General features: G+C 45.4%; 1 protein-coding gene across 4 annotated transcripts in view; it reads right to left on the bottom strand.

Annotated features, from left to right (window-relative positions):
* Positions 1-18071, bottom strand: part of Gpld1 (glycosylphosphatidylinositol specific phospholipase D1) — a 55316-nt gene that overhangs the window by 35159 nt on the left and 2086 nt on the right. For 2 of the 4 annotated variants that reach the window (XM_045132349.1, XM_045132348.1), the window contains exons 2-8: positions 14753-14984; positions 8634-8689; positions 6825-6903; positions 5798-5895; positions 4910-5020; positions 2926-2974; positions 1639-1693 (exon numbers count right to left, since the gene is read on the bottom strand). In XM_045132349.1, coding sequence (XP_044988284.1) covers positions 1639-1693; positions 2926-2974; positions 4910-5020; positions 5798-5895; positions 6825-6903; positions 8634-8689; positions 14753-14849 — 545 coding nt within the window. In that variant the 5' untranslated portion in view covers positions 14850-14984. Of the gene's footprint in view, positions 1-1638; positions 1694-2925; positions 2975-3320; positions 3614-4909; positions 5021-5797; positions 5896-6824; positions 6904-8633; positions 8690-14752; positions 14985-18071 lie in introns of those variants that run through there. The other 2 variants (XM_045132350.1, XM_045132351.1) reach the window with 2 other exon arrangements.

Here is an 18071-nt window from a genome sequence, read left to right as displayed (position 1 = left end):
TTCCCTTGCCTTTTAAACTATTTTTATTGAGAAAATCATTCCGGTGCTCTATTTATTTAACTTACTCTGTGTGTGTGTGTGTGTATGTGCACATATGTGTGGGTGCAGAGTATGTGCGGTATATTCTGACGTGTGTTATGTTTATGTGTAGCGTGTACATGTGTGTGCAAATGCGTGTGCACCACATGAGTGCAGACGGCCAGAGGAAGACTTCTGGTACCTTTCTCTGTCTCTCGTCTGCACAGTCTCTTAAGATGGGGTCTCCCCACCTGCAGCTGCTGGTTTTGGTCAGTGAACTCCAGCAAGTCTCCCTATGGACCGTGGCCACACCCAGCTGTTCATGTGGCTCAGCTCCCAAGAGCCTCATGATTAAAAGACAAGGGTTTACCGGGTGTGGTGGTGCATGCCTTTAATCCCAGCCCTCCCGAAGCAGAAAGCAGAGGTAGGAGGATCGCCGTGAGTTCGAGCCCACCCTGAGACTACAGAGTGAATTCCAGGTCAGCCTGACCTAGAGTGAAACCTGACCTTGAATAGTCCTCCCCCCCCCCCAAAAAAAAACATGGCCAGGATAAATACAATTGTATCTAGCAAAGTAGATATAAAGGGACTGAGTATTATTAGGAAAAAGAGGTAACTGCATTGTGATAAGAAGTTCAAATTTACAAAAAGATATGATCAAAGCCCAAAAAATAAAAAGAAAGGGCATCTTCATTATAGTTTATCAATCTATTTATTTATTTATTTATCTTTGGTTTTTCAAGGTAGGGTCTTACTCTAGTTCAGGCTGACCTGGAATTCACTATGTAGTCTCAGGTGGTCTTGAACTCATAGTGATCCTCCTACCTCTGCCTCCCAAGTTCTGGGATTAAAGGCGTGCACCACCACGCCCGGTTTATAGCTTATAAATCTTTTTATTTGCATAGTATATTCAATAAATTAGAACCTTAACATTACATCAAAATTGAAGAATTAACGCTCTTGGGGCTAGGGAAAGGGCTCGGTGGCTACCGGCACCTGCTTGCAAAGACTGCTTGCAAAGCCTGCCCATTCAGGGTCTCCAGCTCTTTACCCAGCAGTCAGACCAGCAGCAAGAGACCCTGGTACCTCCATACACACACAAGCACACATTCAAATAACTTTTAAAAGTAGTTTATTTATTTGCAAGCAGAGACAAAGTAGATGAGGAGGGGGAATGGGCATGCAAGGACTTCCTGCTTTAGCAAAAGAGCTCCAGACATGGGGCTGAAGAGATGGCTTAGCAGGTAAGGCATTTGCCTGCAAAGCCAAAGGACTCAGGTTCAATTCCCCAGGACCCACATAAGCCAGATGTACAAGGTAGAGCATGTATCTAAAGTTTGTTTGCAGTGGCTGGAGGTTTGGGCGTGCCCATTCTCTCTGTTTCTCTCTCCCTCTCTCTCAAATAACTTTTAAAAAGAAAAGAAAAGAACTCCAGACATATGCACCACTTTGTGCCTTTGTGCATCTGGCTTTACATGGGCTCTGGGGAATTGAACCCAGGCTGTCAGGCTTTGCAAGCAAGTGCCTTTAGCTGCTGAGCCATCTCCCCAGCCCAATAAGAATAAGAGTTCAGGTCCTAACTGCCACTTAGATACTATATATTGAAAAGGGCGCACTTACCAGTGCCGTGAGAGGTAGTTATAATCAAATTCAAACTGGCTCAGCACGTCTCCTCCTACAGCAGGAGAAAAACGTTTGCATCCGGTGAATGACAGCCCAAATGGCTTCCCACACCCTCACAGACCACATCAGCTCTTCCCGTTGTTACTATTTCCTCGTTTCTGCCGTGTGGGACACAAACATGTCTCTCTTGATGAAAAATCTTAGCTAGTGAATTATATGAACTAACAAGCATCAGTGTAACACAAGAATTTTGTTCGACACACCTTTGATCCTAGCACTCGGGAAGCAGATGTAGGAGGATCACCATGAGTTTGTGAGTTCAAGGCCACCCTGAGACTACATAGTGTATTCCAGGTCAGCCTGGTCTACAGTGTGACATTATCTCGAAAAACCAATAAATAAATAAAGAAATAAAGCTGGTCTAGCTAATGGACTTTAATCCAACATATAAAGTTTCTCTAAAATTATTACACTGGTCAGTCATCAAATATGTGGGTTTTTAAACAAAAAAAAAAGCCACACACCTTCATAGAATCATACCTCTGTGTTAAATGCTGTACTCTAAATGAACACTACAATATTAAAATTTAAAAGGGCTGGGAAGATGGCTTAGTGGTTAAGGCGCTTGCCTGCGAAGCCTAAGCACCCATGTTTGAATCTCCAAGTCCCATGTAGCCAGACTCACAGTGACACAAGCGTGCAATGTCGCACATGTGCACAAGGGGGCGCACACACCTGGAGTTCATTCGCAGCTGCTGAAAGGCCCTAGCCTGCCCATATGCTCAATCTCTCTTTCTCTCTGCCTCTTTCTGTCTGTCTCTCTCAAAAATAAAATAATTTAAAACATTTTTAAAGTAGCATTACTACTTGCAGATATAATACATACATGTACACATATATACGGTATTGATTTTCTTTATTGACAACTTCCATAATTATGGACAATAAACCATGATAATTCCCTCCCTTCCCCCATTCTCCCCTTCACAAATCCACTCTCCATCATATCCCCTCCCCCTCTCAACTAGTCTGGCATTGATTTTTTTTTTTTTTTTTTTTGGTTTTTCGAGGTATTGTCAAACATTAGCTCAGGCTGACCTGGAATTCACTCCGTAGTCTCAGGGTGGCCTTGAACTCACAGCGATCCTCCTACCTCTGCCTCACAAGTGCTGGGATTAAAGGCGTGCGCCACCACGCCCGGCTCTGGCATTGATTTTGAGGTTTCACTATAAGGGAACTATAATGACCACAGAAGAAAATTTGGCAAATGTAAATAAACAGTACCAAAATCACCAGCCGAGTGAGCCTCGGAGTAGGAGCCTTGAAAGTCGATCTGAGAAAGAGAGAGAAGCACAGGTGTTGATCCCAGCGGGCAGCCGGAAGGTCGCCGTGGCCGGGCAGGCGGGCACGGAGCGCTGCCCCACAGACAGACAGACACCCGCGCTCCGCTGGGCTTCACAGCAACCGGTGGGGGGTGGGGGGGACAGATGTGAACAAGGTACAGTGACTGGGTGTGTGTCATAACGAAACATATTATTTTGTAGAGTGACAAAATTTAACTCTAAAAATGCAAAAAAAAAAAAAAAAAGGAAGGAAGGAAGGAAGGAAAGAAGAAAGTAAGAAAGAAAAAGAAAAGACAACAACTAATGATCAGAAGGGCCTTTCAGAAGCTAAGTTACCAGACAAGATGGAAATGTTCCGTTGGGATTTGGTATTTTCATGTAGAAAACTTAAGAGAAAAATACAGCAGTGGAGCTATGCATTCTCAACAGTGCTGAGTGGCGGGAATTCTGTTCTTAAGACACACAGCTTGAATAAAACTGGCATTGCTGTTTTCAGCGGCATCAATTGTGTTTGGATGAGTTTCTTTAGTGGATGAGTTTTCCCAGGTGGCAAGAATGAAAACAATGGCTGGGCTGGAGAGATGGCTCAGTGGTTAAAGGCTCCTGCTTTCATTGCAACTCCCCAGGACCTACGTAAAACCAGATGCACAAAGTGGTGCATGTGTCTGGAGTTCTTCTTTAGGGGCAAAAGGCCCTAGTGTACCCACAATCACTCTTACCCTCTCTCTCTCTATCTGTCTATCTCTTTCTCAAATACAGAAATAAAACTAAAATATGGGCTGGAGAGATGGCTTAGCGGTTAAGCGCTTGCCTGTGAAGCCTAAGGACCCCGGTTCAAGGCTCGATTCCCCAGGACCCACATTAGCCAGATGCACAAGGGGGCGCACACATCTGGAATTCATCTGCAGTGGCTGGAGGCCCTGGCACGCGCTCTCTCTCTCTCTCTCTCTCTCTGTCTGTCACTCTCAAATAAGTAAAATAAAAATAAACCAAAAAAAATTAAAAAAAAAACTGAAATAAAAAGCAATGACTAAGAGAAGGCGGGACTCTGATCAAGCACCACCTTGGACAAGAAGTCTTATTTCCCTATGACATTTGAATCACCTAAGGTTTTTCTGTCCTCCAAAAGAAACCAGGTTTGGAATTTTCCTAATAAAAACAAAAGCAAGTTTCTGAAGTCTTAAAAGTTGAGAATTGGGCCAGGAATGATGGTGCACACCTTTAATCCCAGCACTCAGGAGGCCAAGGTAGGAGGATCACCTTGAGTTTGAGGCCACCCTGAGACTACATAGTGAATTCCAGGTCAGCCTGGACTAGAGTGAGACCCTACCTCAAAAAAAAAAAAAAAAAAGTTGAGGGCTGGAGAGATGATTTAGCATAGCAGTTAAGGCATTTGCCTGCAAAGCCAAAGGACTCAGGTTTGATTCCCCAGGACCCATGTAAGCCAGATGCACAAGGTGGCACATGAATCCAGAGTTCATTTGCAATAGTTGGAGGCCCTAACGTGCCCATTCTCTCCTTCCCTCTTTCCCTTTCTCTCCCAATCTGTCTCCCTCTCTCTCAAATGAAAATTTAAAAAAATTATTTTAAGTTGAGAATCTCCTCAGATGTCCCAGACCACCCACTGCTGGGTCCGTCCACTCGCCATCCAAACACCCCTTGTCTCTCCTGCCAAAGTTCCAAGGGCACCTCCAAGCAAAAAGGCCAGGTGCGATTTTGCAATCACTCAGAGGATGCATGCGTGTGATTGTTTTTGTTTGTTTGCTTGGAATTTTTTTTTTTTTTGAGTTGGGATTGAACCTAGGGCTCTATCTATACTAGGCAAGCACTCTACCTTGAGCTACATCCCCAGTTCAAGTCCAGTGTTGACCTTGGTAGTGACAGTAGCCCTCCTTCAAGGTCACCCCCATAGAAAATGTACTTACAGCTCCCATCGTCCTCAGGAACCCTTGTTCAATGCCCAGGCTATGCCAGCTGATGTCAGCCACCATGTGAGAGGTAATTCCAAACAAGAAAGCCACCAGCTTCTCTGTGTCCTGACAAGTAAGAAAATCCCAGTTGTGTGTGTGAGGATGATTTTATGACAATTCTCTGAAAAGTTTTGATAAACGTAATTTCATTTCCACTGTTGAGACTGAAGGAATTAAGAGCAGGTATAATATAGTGTCTGGATACCAAAAACTGCACAGGACTTTTGAGATATTTTGTGTTACCTTAGAAGTTTTTCAGATTAGTTTACAATTTTTTTAAAATTTTGTTTACTTTTCAAGGTAGGGCATCACTCTAGCCTAGGCTGACCTGAAATTTACTTTGTAGTCTCAGGGTGGCCTCAAACTCACGGCCATCCTTCCACCTCTACCTCCCAAGTGCTGGGATTAAAGGCGTGTGCCACCGCACCTGGCGGAGAGAAAGAGAATGGGCATGCCAGGGCACCTGGCCACTGCAAACAAACTCTAGATGCATGCCCCATCTTGTGCATATGGCTTTTATGTGGGTCCTGAGGAATCAAACTCAAGTCATCAGGCTTTACAGGCAAGCGCCTTAACCAATGAGCTATTTTTTTCTGCCCCAGATTGATTTTGGTGTTTGAAACAAAATGAGTAAGTGATATACCTCAAGTTGTTTTTGACAAGTTACTAAAATATTAATTAGATATTACTATGTCCCTAGGACTGCCCTTGGTAATGAAGTTCAAGTGGCAAGTTGTGTCAAAGAGTCTGGTGGAGGGGATGCCAAGTAGGATAAACACTAGTGCAGAAGCAAAACTTGACAAGTTTTAGGGTAAATTTATTAGGATTAGAGGACACACCTACCTTCTCCCAGGGCAGGGGATAGTTCTCGCGGATATAATGAATGCTGGCATTAAGAAATGGAGTCCAGTGAGTGCGCTCAGACACGTCGTGGAATTTTCCTGAGTTAAAAATAAAAATAAAAAGGAGGGTTCTGGAGTGCTAAGAGCTGCAAGTCTCCTCAGATGTCTCCTGCTGTGTATCTGGGTCCCTCTGCTCTCCCTCCAGACACCCCTTGTTCTCTTCTGATGATGTTTCAAGGGTGTCTTTAAAGCAGAAGAGCCAGGTGCAATTTTGTAGTTGCTCTAGGGAGATGCCTATGTTCCAGCGTCTTACCCCAAAATTCCTCGCAAGTGACTGGTAGTCAGCCACGCAAGTTCCCAGTCTTTACATCACATAGGCAAATAGGAGACTGATTTTTTTGCTTGTTTTGGTTTTTCCAAGGTAGGGTCTCGCTCTAGCCCAGGCTGACCTGGAACTCACTAAGTGGGGCTTGGTGGCGCACGCCTTTAATCCCAGCACTCAGGAGGCAGAGGTAGGAGGATCTCCATGAGTTCGAGGCCACCCTGAGACCTCACAGTGAAGTCCAGTTCAGCCTGAGCTAGAGCGAGACCCTACCTTGAAAAACCACAAGGCCTTGCGCTTGCCTCACCTCTGTGCATCTGGCTTACATGGGATCTGGAGAGTTGAATATGGGTCCCTAAATTTTGCAGGCAAATGTCTTAACTGCTAAACCACTCTCTAGCTCATATATTTTTTAAAAAAACTTTATTTTTATTTATTTATTTGATAGAGAGAGAAGCAGAGAGAGGAAGAGAGAGAATGGGCAAGCTAGGGCCTCCAGCCACTGCAAACGAACTCCAGACACATGCGCCCCCTTGTTTATCTGGCTTAGGTGAGTCCTGGAGAATCAAACCGGAGTCCTTTGGCTTTGCAGGCAAGCACCTTAACTACTAAGCCATCTCTCCAGCCCTTATGTATTGTTTTTAAAGACATGGCCATTCCTATTAAGCAAAGATGACAGCATTTTCTGTGCCGGCCTCTATCTCACCTCCTTTGCAGATGCTGGGATAAAAGGAATCAGGAAACACGGTCCCAGCCTGGTATGCATCCTGGTGTTCTAGCAGCAGCTGAGGAAACAATGCCGACATTAGAGGTCGGAGACAACAGCCTGGGCAATGCTGGCACATCAGCTTTTGGCTGTGAGATGCTAGAAGGAAGTGGTGGTTTGGGGGTGGGAATGGAGGACACGGGTGGAATGAAGGGAAAACGTGGGCAGAAGTTAATAAATGCTAAACATTCATGCTTGCGCCACTTTTCACCTGGCTTTACGTGGGTGGCTAGGGAACTGAACCCAGGCCAGCACTCTGCAAGCATCTTTAACCATTAAGCAATCTCCCCAGCCCCACTTACATCCTTTTAAAAATCCCTTATAGGGGCTGGAGTGATGGCTTAGCAGTGAAGGCTCTTGCCTGCAAAGCCTAAGGACCCAGGTTGATTTCCCCAGGTTCAATTCCCCAGTACTCACATAAGCCAGGTGCACAAGATGGCACATGTGTCTGGAGTTCGTTTGCTTTGGCTAGAGGCCCTGGCATGCCGATTCACTTTCTCTCAAATAAATAAATAGATATAATGTTTTTTGTTTGTTTGGTTTTGGTTTTTTGAGGTAGGGTCTCACTCTAGCTCAAGCTGACCTGAAATTCACTATGGAGTCTCAGGGTGGCCTCAAACTCACGGCGATCCTCCTACCTCTGCCTCCCGAGTGCTGGGATTAAAGGCGTGCGCCACCTCACCTGGCAAAATGTTATTTTTAAAATACCCTTTATAGTAAGCTAGTAAGTGCAGGTATAGTATTTCTCTGAGTTCTGTGAGACACTTGAGCAAATTAATCAAGCCTGAGGAGGGGGTTATGGGAACCCCAAAGTGTAGCCAGTTGGACAGAAATCCCAGAGATGTCAATCTGATGTAAGTTAACTGGCAAGTCAGGAAGCTGACGTTTGTGACTTGATGATTAAAAGTGTCTTGGTACGCTTCAATTACCGTTTCCTGCTTCCCAACCTGGGTTATCAAGAGGCACAGGGACAATCTGATCCAATTCTGATGTCATGAGTGGCTGTCAACTACCGCATGTCAGGATTTAGGGATCACTCTGCCATAGGGTATTAGGTAGCTGCAGATCTAGAAACAGGGACGAGAGGCAGCATGGGCGGGTGAGGTAGGAGGGTAGCCATGAGTTTGAGGCCAGCCTGGAGCTACAGACTTCCACGTCAGCCAGGGCTGACGAGATGGGCTGGAGAGATGGCTCAATGGTCGAAGGTGCTTGCTGGAAAGCCTGACAGCCTGGGTTCAATTCCTCAGTATCCACATAAAGCCCGATGCACAAAGCAGTGCATTCATCTGGAGTGCATGTGCACAGGTAAGAAACCCTGGTGCACCCATACTCATTCATTCTCTCTCTGCTTACAAAGTAGTAAATAAAATATAAAATATAGTAATAATGAAAATTATTTAATGGGGTGAAAATGTAGCTCAGTGGTAGAGCAATTGCCTAACATGCACAAGACCCTGGTTCAACCCCCCAGAACAGCAAAACAAACAAACAAAATCTTTCAAATATTTTCCTCAAATTGTGCTTTGCATCATTTGAATTATAAGACCTTTCATCTTTAAATGAGCATGTGTGTGCATGCAGATTTATACACACATACATATATAATGCTCAAGTGGCACTGGAGAGGACATACACCTTTAACCATAGCATTGATTTCATAAAGACAAAAACCACGCAGTATCAGTTTAACTGCCTGCTAGGACTTAGTTGGAGACTCCAGAGGACAGGCTCTAGAAACCCCGCTTCTACCTTTCTGTAGTTAACTCTTCCATCTTCAAGACGAAGAAACTCCAGCGCCCTGTGTCCTGAAAGAGATGAGCACACGCAGCTGAGTTCAACTGCACTAACCAGACATCATTTGTATTATTTATTTACTCACTCATTCATTTGGTTTTTTTTTCAAGGCAGGCTCTCACTTTAACCCAGGCTGGCCTCAAACTCATGGTGATCCTCTTACCTCAGCCTCCAGAGTGTTGGTGTGCACTATTACGCCTGGCTAAAGGTCATTTATTTTGATTTGCAAGCAGAGAGAGATAGAAGAGAGACAGAGAGAATAAGCACTCCAGGGCCTCCAGCCACTTCAAATGGACGTCAGAGGCATGCAGCACTTTATGCATCTAGCCTTACAAGGGGACTAAGGAATTGAACTAGGGTCATTAGGCTCTGCAGGCAAGCACCTTAACCGCTGAGCCATCTCTCCAGCCCTAGAGATCATTTTTAAAGTTAAAAATACATCTGGGCTTGGTGGCACACGCCTTTAATCCTAGCACTCAGGAGGCAGAGGCAGGAGACTCGCCGTGAGTTCGAGGCCACCCCTGAGGATACCGAGTGAATTCCAAGTTAGCCTGGGCTAGAATGAGACCCTACCTCAAAAAAATTGCAGTTAACGAACTGTCAAGGAATCTGGAAGCTATTTATATGATTAGGATATAAATCAAATGTGTGCATGGTGAGTTAAAGTTTCTGTTTAACTAACTACCAACCTTGGATAAATTTCTAAAGTCTCACTTAGTTCCCTCCCATATGAAGGAAATGAAGGTAAAATTCCCACCTAAGAGATTTGTTGAAGAAGGAAATATCAAGTGACAAGCACAATGACTGCCACAGGGTGCAGGTGCCAGTATTGTGCACTTTTTTCCTTAAATTTATTTGATTTTTTAAAATAATTACATATGTTTTTATATTTTATATTCTATACTTTTCCCACTCAGTATAAACTAGTTTTCGCTAAAATGAGTTTCCTGAGTTCATTGGGTGAAAGGGCTGCATGAGCCATAGCAGCCTGTTCTTCTTTTTTTAATTACTGTTGCTATTAACAACATATTTTGTATGGATACATCATGTGTTGGTACCTTCTACTAGCGTGTTTTGAGTTAGAAACAAGGTAGGTAAATTTAAGTCCCCAGTTGTGCACTGAGCAAATGCTTCCCAAATGTTGTTCTTTCCTTCTTCTTTTTTAATCACTGGAACACTTTTTGGAAGTTGTCTCAGAAGGCTGGCCAACACACACACACACACACACACACACACACACACACACAGCCTGAATCTTCTTTAAATTGCCCTGAAGACCAGCATTCCTAAGAACAAACCCTCAGAAGTGAATGCCTTGTCTCTGCTGTGAATCACATCCATTTTTTTTTTTTTTAATTCATGCAGCAACAACAGCCACTCCTTTACCGTGAGCATTAATGCCATCACACCCAAGTCTCAGCCCACACAAATAACCCCGTGCAGGATTCCAGTGGTTCACAAACCCAAACCAAGGAATGAGGACAATCCTAATTAACTCATTCGCATTAATGCCAGTCTTCCGCTCAGGCCCAATCTAAGGAGTAAAAATGCGAGCGATATATTTTTAAAATATTTTATTTATGTATTTATTTGCAAGCAAAGAGAGACATGGGGGGGCTGGAGAGATGGCTTAGCGGTTAAGCGCTTGCCTGTGAAGCCTAAGGACCCCAGTTCGAGGCTCGGTTCCCCAGGTCCCACGTTAGCCAGATGCACAAGGGGGCGCACGCGTCTGGAGTTCGTTTGCAGAGGCTGGAAGCCCTGGCGCGCCCATTCTCTCTCTCTCCCTCTATCTGTCTTTCTCTCTGTGTCTGTCACTCTCAAATAAATAAATAAAAATTAAAAAAAAAAAAAAAGAAGAAAGAGAGACATGGGGGTTGGGTGAGAGGGAGAGGATGGGTAAGCAGGGCCTTCGGCCATTGCAAACGAACTCCAGATGCACGCACCACTTTGTGCATCTGGCTTTACATGGGTTCTGGGGAATCAAACTCAGGTCATCAGGCCTTGCAGGCAAGTGACAACCACTAAGCCATCTCTCCAGCCCACAGGTATTTATAACCTGATCTAAGGTACTAGGCAATACAAGATGGAGATTTTGCCACCTTCTATATGAAAATTCTTAGGATCTATACAGATTTTATTTCAGGAGTTGACTTTGATTTTGTACCAATGCCCACACATGTCTGTACATAAGATTTTTTTTTAAATATATTTGATTTATTTGTTTGCAAGGAGAGAGTGGGGGAGAATGGGTACACCAGGGCCCCTTGCTACTGCAAATGAATTTCAGATACGTGCACTACTTTGCACATCTGGCTTTATGTAGGTACTGGAGAATCAAACCTGGGCCATCAGGCTTTGCAAACAAGTGCTTTTAACCACTGATCCATCTCTCCAGCTCCAGATAGATAGACAGACAGACAGAGAGACAGACAAATAGATAGATAGAGATACAGATACAGATATAGGTTTTTTGAGGTAGGGTCTTACTTTCTAGCCCAGGCTGACCTGGAATTCACTATGTAGTCTCAGAGCGGCCTCAAACTTACAGTGATCCTCCTACCTCTGCCTCCTGAGTGCTGGAATTAAAGGTGTGCGCCACCACTCCCAGCTCAGATTTTTTTTTTTTTTTTTTGAGACAGCATTTCATTCTGTAGCCCAGGTTGGATTTGAACTCATAGTGATCCCCCCTGCCTCTTCCTCTTCATTGCTTAGATCATAGGCATGAGCCACTATATCCAGCTTAGATATTTTCAAACATAATTTTTGGGTACCACCACAAAAAAGGGATCTGTTTTGTAAGTCCTTGTGGTTTTTCAAGGTAAGGTCCTGCTCTAGTCCAAGCTGACCTGGAATTCACATGCATCTGGAGTTCATTTGCAGTGGCTAGAGGCCCTGGCATGCCCATCCTGTCTCTCTCTCTCTCTCTCTCTCTCTCTCTCTCTTTCTCTCTCTCTCTCTCTCACTCTCGCTCTTTTTCTCTCTGCTTGAAAATAAGTAAATAAAAATATTTAAATGTTTGATGGAAGGATATGCAATTAATATGTTATTCTAGTCCAGCCACTACCAAGTAACCCATGAAACCCACACCGTCAATCTCCTCATCTGGAATCAGGGACCTCTCTTGTACCTCAACATTGTTCATCTTCAGGCTGAGGAGATGATGGCTCAGTGCCTGCCTGCAAAGCCTGATGGCCCTGATGTGGATTCCCCAGTATCCAGGTAAAGCCAGACGCACAAAATGGCACAAGCACCTGGAGTTCATTTGCAATGGCAGGAGGCCGAGGCAAGCCTATACTCACTCTGTCTTTCTTGTCTCTGTCTCTCTCTCTCTCTCAAATAAATAAAAATATATTTTTAAAAATTAAAAAGGTTGGGCTGGAAAGATGGCTTAATGGTTAAGCACTTGCCTGTGAAGCCTCAGGACCCCAGTTTGAGGCTAGACTCCTCAGGACCCACGTTAGCCAGATGCACAAGGGGGCGCATGCGTCTGGAGTTCGTTTGCAGTGGCTGGAAGCCCTGGCGTGCCCATTCTCTCTCTCTCTCTCCCTCTGCCTCTCTAAAATAAATAAATAAAAATGAATAAAGTATTTAAAAAATTAAAAAGGTTGTTAAGCTTCTCTGGTTCTTGCCCACCATAGTTCAATATTTAGATCTATTTTATACTGATAAACTTTTGTGGTTTGTTTTTTTTTCAAGGTAGAGTCTCACTCTAGTCCAGGCTGACCTGGAATTTACTCTGTAGTCTCAGGGTGGCTTTGAACTCATGGCAATCTTCCTCCCTCTGCCTCGTGAGTGCTGGGATTAAAGACATGTACTACCATGCCTGGCTAACTTTCATTTTTTTTTTAAAATCTGTAACCTTGTTATTTTTATAACTACTGGAAGATGGCACTAACTATAAACAAAACACTGTTGTTTTCATTGAAATTAAAAAAAACTCAAAACATCAAATACATCTGGAATTGACCTGAAAATCGTTATAGAATATAATCATATTTTGATTCTATTGTGTTAAAAATATTACAGATACAATTGGTTCAAGAACCAAATTCTAGCAGGGTGAGGTGTGACACACCTTTAAGCGTTCGAGAGGCAGAGGTAGCAGGATCGCTGTGGGTTCGAGGCCACCCTGAAAATACACAGTGAATTCTAGGTCAGCCTGGGCTAGAGTGAGACCCTACCTTGTAAAAAAGCAAAATAAATAAAGAAGCAAATCCTTTTCCTAGGAGACATTGAAACACACTTTCCATACATACTAAGAATGGTAGCTATGTGAACTGATGGGTATTTTCATTAACTTAATCAAAGCATCACATTATAGGGCTGGAGAGATGGTTCAGCAATTAAAGGCACTTGTTTGCAAAGTCAGATGGCTTGGATTCAATTCCCCAGAACCCATGTAAAACCAGATACACATGGTGCATTTGTCTGGAGTTTGGTTTCAGTGCTGTGCCCATTCTCTCGCTCTCTATCTTGGGTTTTTAAAAATACTTAAAAAAAAAAGATTTTATTTTTATTTTGTTTATTAGAGAGAGTGAGAGGAAATAGGCGCTCCAGGGCCTCTAGCCATTGCAAATGAAATGATGTGTGAGCCACCATGTACATCTGGCTTACATGGGACCTGGGGAATTGAACCTGGGTCCTTTAGCTTTGCAGGCAAGTACCTTAACTGCTAAGCCATCTCTCCAGCCTTCTTTCTTTTTCTCTGCTTGCAAATAAATAGTTTTTAAAAGCCCATTTCTACTACCACTCACCCAAACCTCACGACCTACATAACTCTGTTTTTGTCCCCGAGGCCAGGCACACTGGCTGTGCGCAGATTCTGCCCAGCCCCTTCCATCCGGGCATCCCAGTTCCCTGGTGGCTTTGAGCTCCCTGAGGCCAAGCACTCTGCAGGCCGCTTGACTCGGAAGACCCGCTCTGGGGCCACACGCGGGCCTTCCCACCTGCTCAGAGGAGGCAGTGCTCAGGAGCGGCGACAAAGAGAAAAGAGCCTCATCCTCTTCCTCCCCTCTCCGCTTCATCGCCACCTTGACTCTGTCCAGCTCCTCAGTTCCCCCACCCTGAGGAGCACCCAGTAGCCCTGTGGCTGAAAGGGTCTCTTCTCTCTTGCCTACCTGCCCATTACACAGAGGTCACCACCAAGCCCCAGACCTATACGACTCCAATCCTCCCTCCCTCCCTCCCTCCCTCCCCCCCTCCCCCTCTCTCTCTCATATGCTTAGCATAGCAAAAAAAATATCCATTCGCAGGGCAGATTTTCAATCTCTTCTTGAAGCAAACCTTAAACAAACAGATTTTTTCCCTTTTTTTTTTTTTTTTTTGTTGTTTTGAGGTAGGGTCTCACTCTAGTCCTGGTTGACCTGGAATACACTATGTGGTTTCAGGGTGGCCTTGAACTCACAGCAATCCTCCTACCTCTGCCTCCCGAGTGCTGGGATTAAAGGTATGTGCCCCCACACTGGGTTTTTTCCCTTCTTAAAAATAATTTAAAAATATATTTATTTAAGAGAGAGAATGGGCATGCCAGGACCTCCTGGCACCGAAAATGAACTCCACTTTGTGCGTGTTGGCTCCATATGAGTACTGGGAAATTGAACGTGGGCCAGCAGACTTCGCAAGCAAGTGCCTTTAACCTCTGAGCAATCTCTCCATCCTCTCTTCCTTTATTTATTTATTTGAGAGAGAAAGAGAGAGCGCACGCGAGAGGAAGAGGCAGATAGAGAGCCAAGGCCTCCAACAAACTCCACACACATCCGCCTCCTCATGTCTCTGGCTTAAGTGGGTTCTGAGGAATCAAACCTGGGTCCTTAGGCTTCACAGGCAAGCGCCTTAACCACTAAGCCATCTCTCCAGACCAACCTCTTCCTTTTAATAGTATAAAAAGGGCCAGGAATGGTAGTGAGCACCTGTAATGCCAGCTCTTGGGAGGCAGAGTCATGAGGATCAGCACAAGTTCAAGGCCAGCTTGGTCTACACAGTAAGTTCCTGGCCAGCCAAAGCCACCTGGCAGGACCCAGATTCAAAACAAAACACACACACACACACACACACACACAGGGCCGAGCGCTTACCTATTTCTACGTGTGTTGAAAGTCCACATGCTAGACCTCCAGGGCAGGAAAAAGCCAGGAGCAGCCACAGGCCAGACGACAAGCCAAAGGCAGACATGCTGTCATTCCTCCCGGGCGCCTCTGGCGACACGGGAACCCTCCAAGCTGAAGCCGAACTGCGACTGTAAAATCCAGGCTCAGACCTCTGCCCAGGTCACTCACACCAGAATGCCAGCCTCGTTTCAAAATAGTCCTGTTTTCCAATGAAGTCAAAGAGTCAACTCCAGTTTAGAAAAGACCGGAAAGCAAACAGATGGTCCACCTGGGGGAGGAGAAAGTGATCTTCCTACACTTCTCCCTGGAACGTGCAATTGGTGTGGGATGCAAAACAAAATTGTCTCCAAAAAAAAAAAGAAAGAAAGAAAGAAAGAAGAAGAAGAAAGGAAAAACAAATGTCTTCAAGTATGTCTCGCTCTCCTCACGCGTGCAAGCCGATGGTCACCGTGTCACTGTGTCCGATGGCCTCACCGGCTCGGGCAGCGGCTCCGCCATCCTCTGCACACACTTATCAGCGTGGCCTCAGCCTCCCAGGCCCCAAGTGCATGCTGGGAAAGCTGTTGTGCTCAGCTAGAACCGGCTTCTCTTTCAGTATTTGGCAATAGATGCTGACACTTGTGTGACTTGCCCAACCCCGGCCACTCCTGGTCCTCTTCCCTCACTGTTCTTCCGGCAGGGCTCACCTGGGCAGGAGGGGTGGGGGGAACCTGCTGCAGGGAAGGATCCTGCGGTCTGGACAAGGATGCTAATGACACCCGGGAGGTGAGGAGACAGGGCTTGGAAAAGGCCAGCTAGGCTCAGATCACACCTGTCAGGAAGGAGCCAATTAGTATCATCTAATCCCAGAGAAATATTTAGGTCACTCGCTGGGATGACGAGGATCTTACTGCTCAAGAGCTTGGCAGAGGAGGCACTGCATTCATGCATTCATTCTCGGATTAGCCAAATGGATGGGATCATTTGGCAGTTTTCTGTCGGGAATTTGTTCCATAATCTTTTTTTCTTTTTCTTTTTTATCTGAGAGAGTTGGCATGACAGGGCCTCAACCACTGCAATTGAACTCCAGACCATTTTGCCACCTAGGGGGCATGTGAGACCTTGCACTTGCCTCACCTTTGTGTATCTGGCCTATGTGGGATCTGGAGAGTCGAAGGGCTTTGTAGGCAAGTGCCTTAACCACTAAGCCATCTCTCCATTCCTCTGGGCTTTTTTTTCCCTTCCTTCCTTCCTTCCTTCCTTCCTTCCTTCCTTCCTTCCTTCCTTCCTTCCTTCCTTCCTTCCTTCCTTCCCTCCTTCCCTCCCTCCCTCCCTCCCTCCCTCCCTCCCTCCCTCCCTCCCTCCCTCCCTCCCTCCCTCCCTCCCTCCCTTCTTTCTTTCTTTCTTTCTTTCTTTCTTTCTTTCTTTCTTTCTTTCTTTCTGGAATTCACCCTATAGGCAAAGGTTGGCCTCAACTTACAGTGATCCTCTTAGCTCAACCTCTACTTTGGGTTAGAGAAGCTCTCTTTTCAGATGGCTGTGACCACCGGAAAGACTCAAAACTCACCAAAGTGCTGAGAAGAGGGCTGGAGAAATGGCTCAGCAGAAGAAATGACAGTGGTGTTTCCAGAACTGAGACATCTCTGCCACACCCTCTGAGGCAAAGGGAACATTGCGGAAGAGGTGGCAGAAAGAATGTAGGAGCCAAAAGGGGGAGGAGTGCTTACAGTGCAGTCTTCCAGACACAAAGTGGCCATGGCATTCATGACCACACAGTAGCTGAGGCCAACTACACAAGACCTGCATAACAGGAGGGGAAATGATGCCATCAAAGTAGAAAGAGAAGATGAGTGTGGTGGTCCACGCCTTTACTCCCAGCACTCGGGAGGCAGAGGTAGGAGGGTCGCTGTGAGTTCAAGGCCACCCTGAGACTATATAGTGAATTCCAGGTCAGCCTGAGCAAGAGTGAGACCCTTCCTCAAAACAAAAGGGGGGGGTGCTGAAGAGATAGTTTAGTGGTTAAAGTGTTTGCCTGTGAAGCCAAAGGACCCAGGTTGGACTCAAGACCCATGTAAGCCAGATGCACAAGGTGGTGTGCATCTGGAGTTTGTTTAAAGTAATTAAATATATATTTAAAAAAAAAACAAAAGAATTAGAAGAGAGACTATCTGGCAAGAAGGGATCTAGTGGAGAGAGGATTTAGTAGGGGGAAAGAGAGGGAGGTAGGAGGGTATCATAAACACAGTATATTGTCTATAGATACGAAATTTTTTTTGGGGGGGTAGAGTCTTACTCTAGCTCAGGCTGACCTGAAATTCACTGTGTTGTTTCAGGGTGGCCTTGAACTCATGGTGATCCTCCTATCTCTGCCTTCTGATTGCTGGGATTAAAGGCATGTGCCACCACGCCTGGCTAACAATTTTTTTTTTTTTTAAGGTAGGGTTTCACTCTAGCCCAGGCTGACCTGGCACTCAGTCTGTAGTGGCAGGCTGGCCTGGAATTCACAGTGGTCCTCCTACCTCTGCCTCCCAGGTGCTGGGATTAAACAAGAAAAAACTTATGAATAGAAAGGGTGGTGGGGGGAGCGCTGGGATTGAAGCTGTGAGCCACCACACCAGGCCTAATGCTCAGAAACTTTGACTCAGCCTCATCCAAAGCCCCAACAAGTGAATTCTGTAGCTCTCCTCCATCCTGGGGCACTGGCCTACCTGCTTATAACTGCTTTTAAAATTAAGCCGCAGGCTACAAAGTGAACTGTTTCGTTTGGCTGACAAGGTGTTTTATAAACATAGACCAACCTTGTTTGCTTTTGGGTTTTTGAATCAAGGTCTTATGAATGAATCTCTGGCCTTGAACTCAATGTGTACACAAAGATGACCTTGAACTCCTGATCCTTCTGCCTCCGCCTCCATGCCTGACTTGAGATAAATTTTAGTGTTTAGAATAAAGCACAGTCTCTCTCACTTCTGCACAAGTCTAACATGTGCTGGCATCACAGGGCCACGACAGAAGTCCAGAAACAGGCCGAGGAAGGACTAAGAAGAAAAAGAAGGAAGGGGGCCGGGCGTGGTGGCGCATGCCTTTAATCCCCGCACTCGGGAGGCAGAGGTAGGAGGATCGCCTTGAGTTCAAGGCCACCCTGAGACTACATAGTGAACTTCAGGTCAGCCTGGGCTAGAGTGAGATCCTCCTACCTCGAAAACACAAAACAAAAACAAAACAGAAAAAAAAGCCAGATGCACAGAAGGGGGCACATGCATTTGAAGTTTGTTTGCACCTCCACCTTCCCATTCTCACTGCGTGCAAA

Source organism: Jaculus jaculus, chromosome 13, assembly GCF_020740685.1.
Source record: "Jaculus jaculus isolate mJacJac1 chromosome 13, mJacJac1.mat.Y.cur, whole genome shotgun sequence".
Lineage (NCBI taxonomy): Eukaryota > Metazoa > Chordata > Mammalia > Rodentia > Dipodidae > Jaculus > Jaculus jaculus.
Note: the sequence above shows the minus strand (reverse complement) of the source record. Positions and strands in the feature narration are given on the sequence as shown.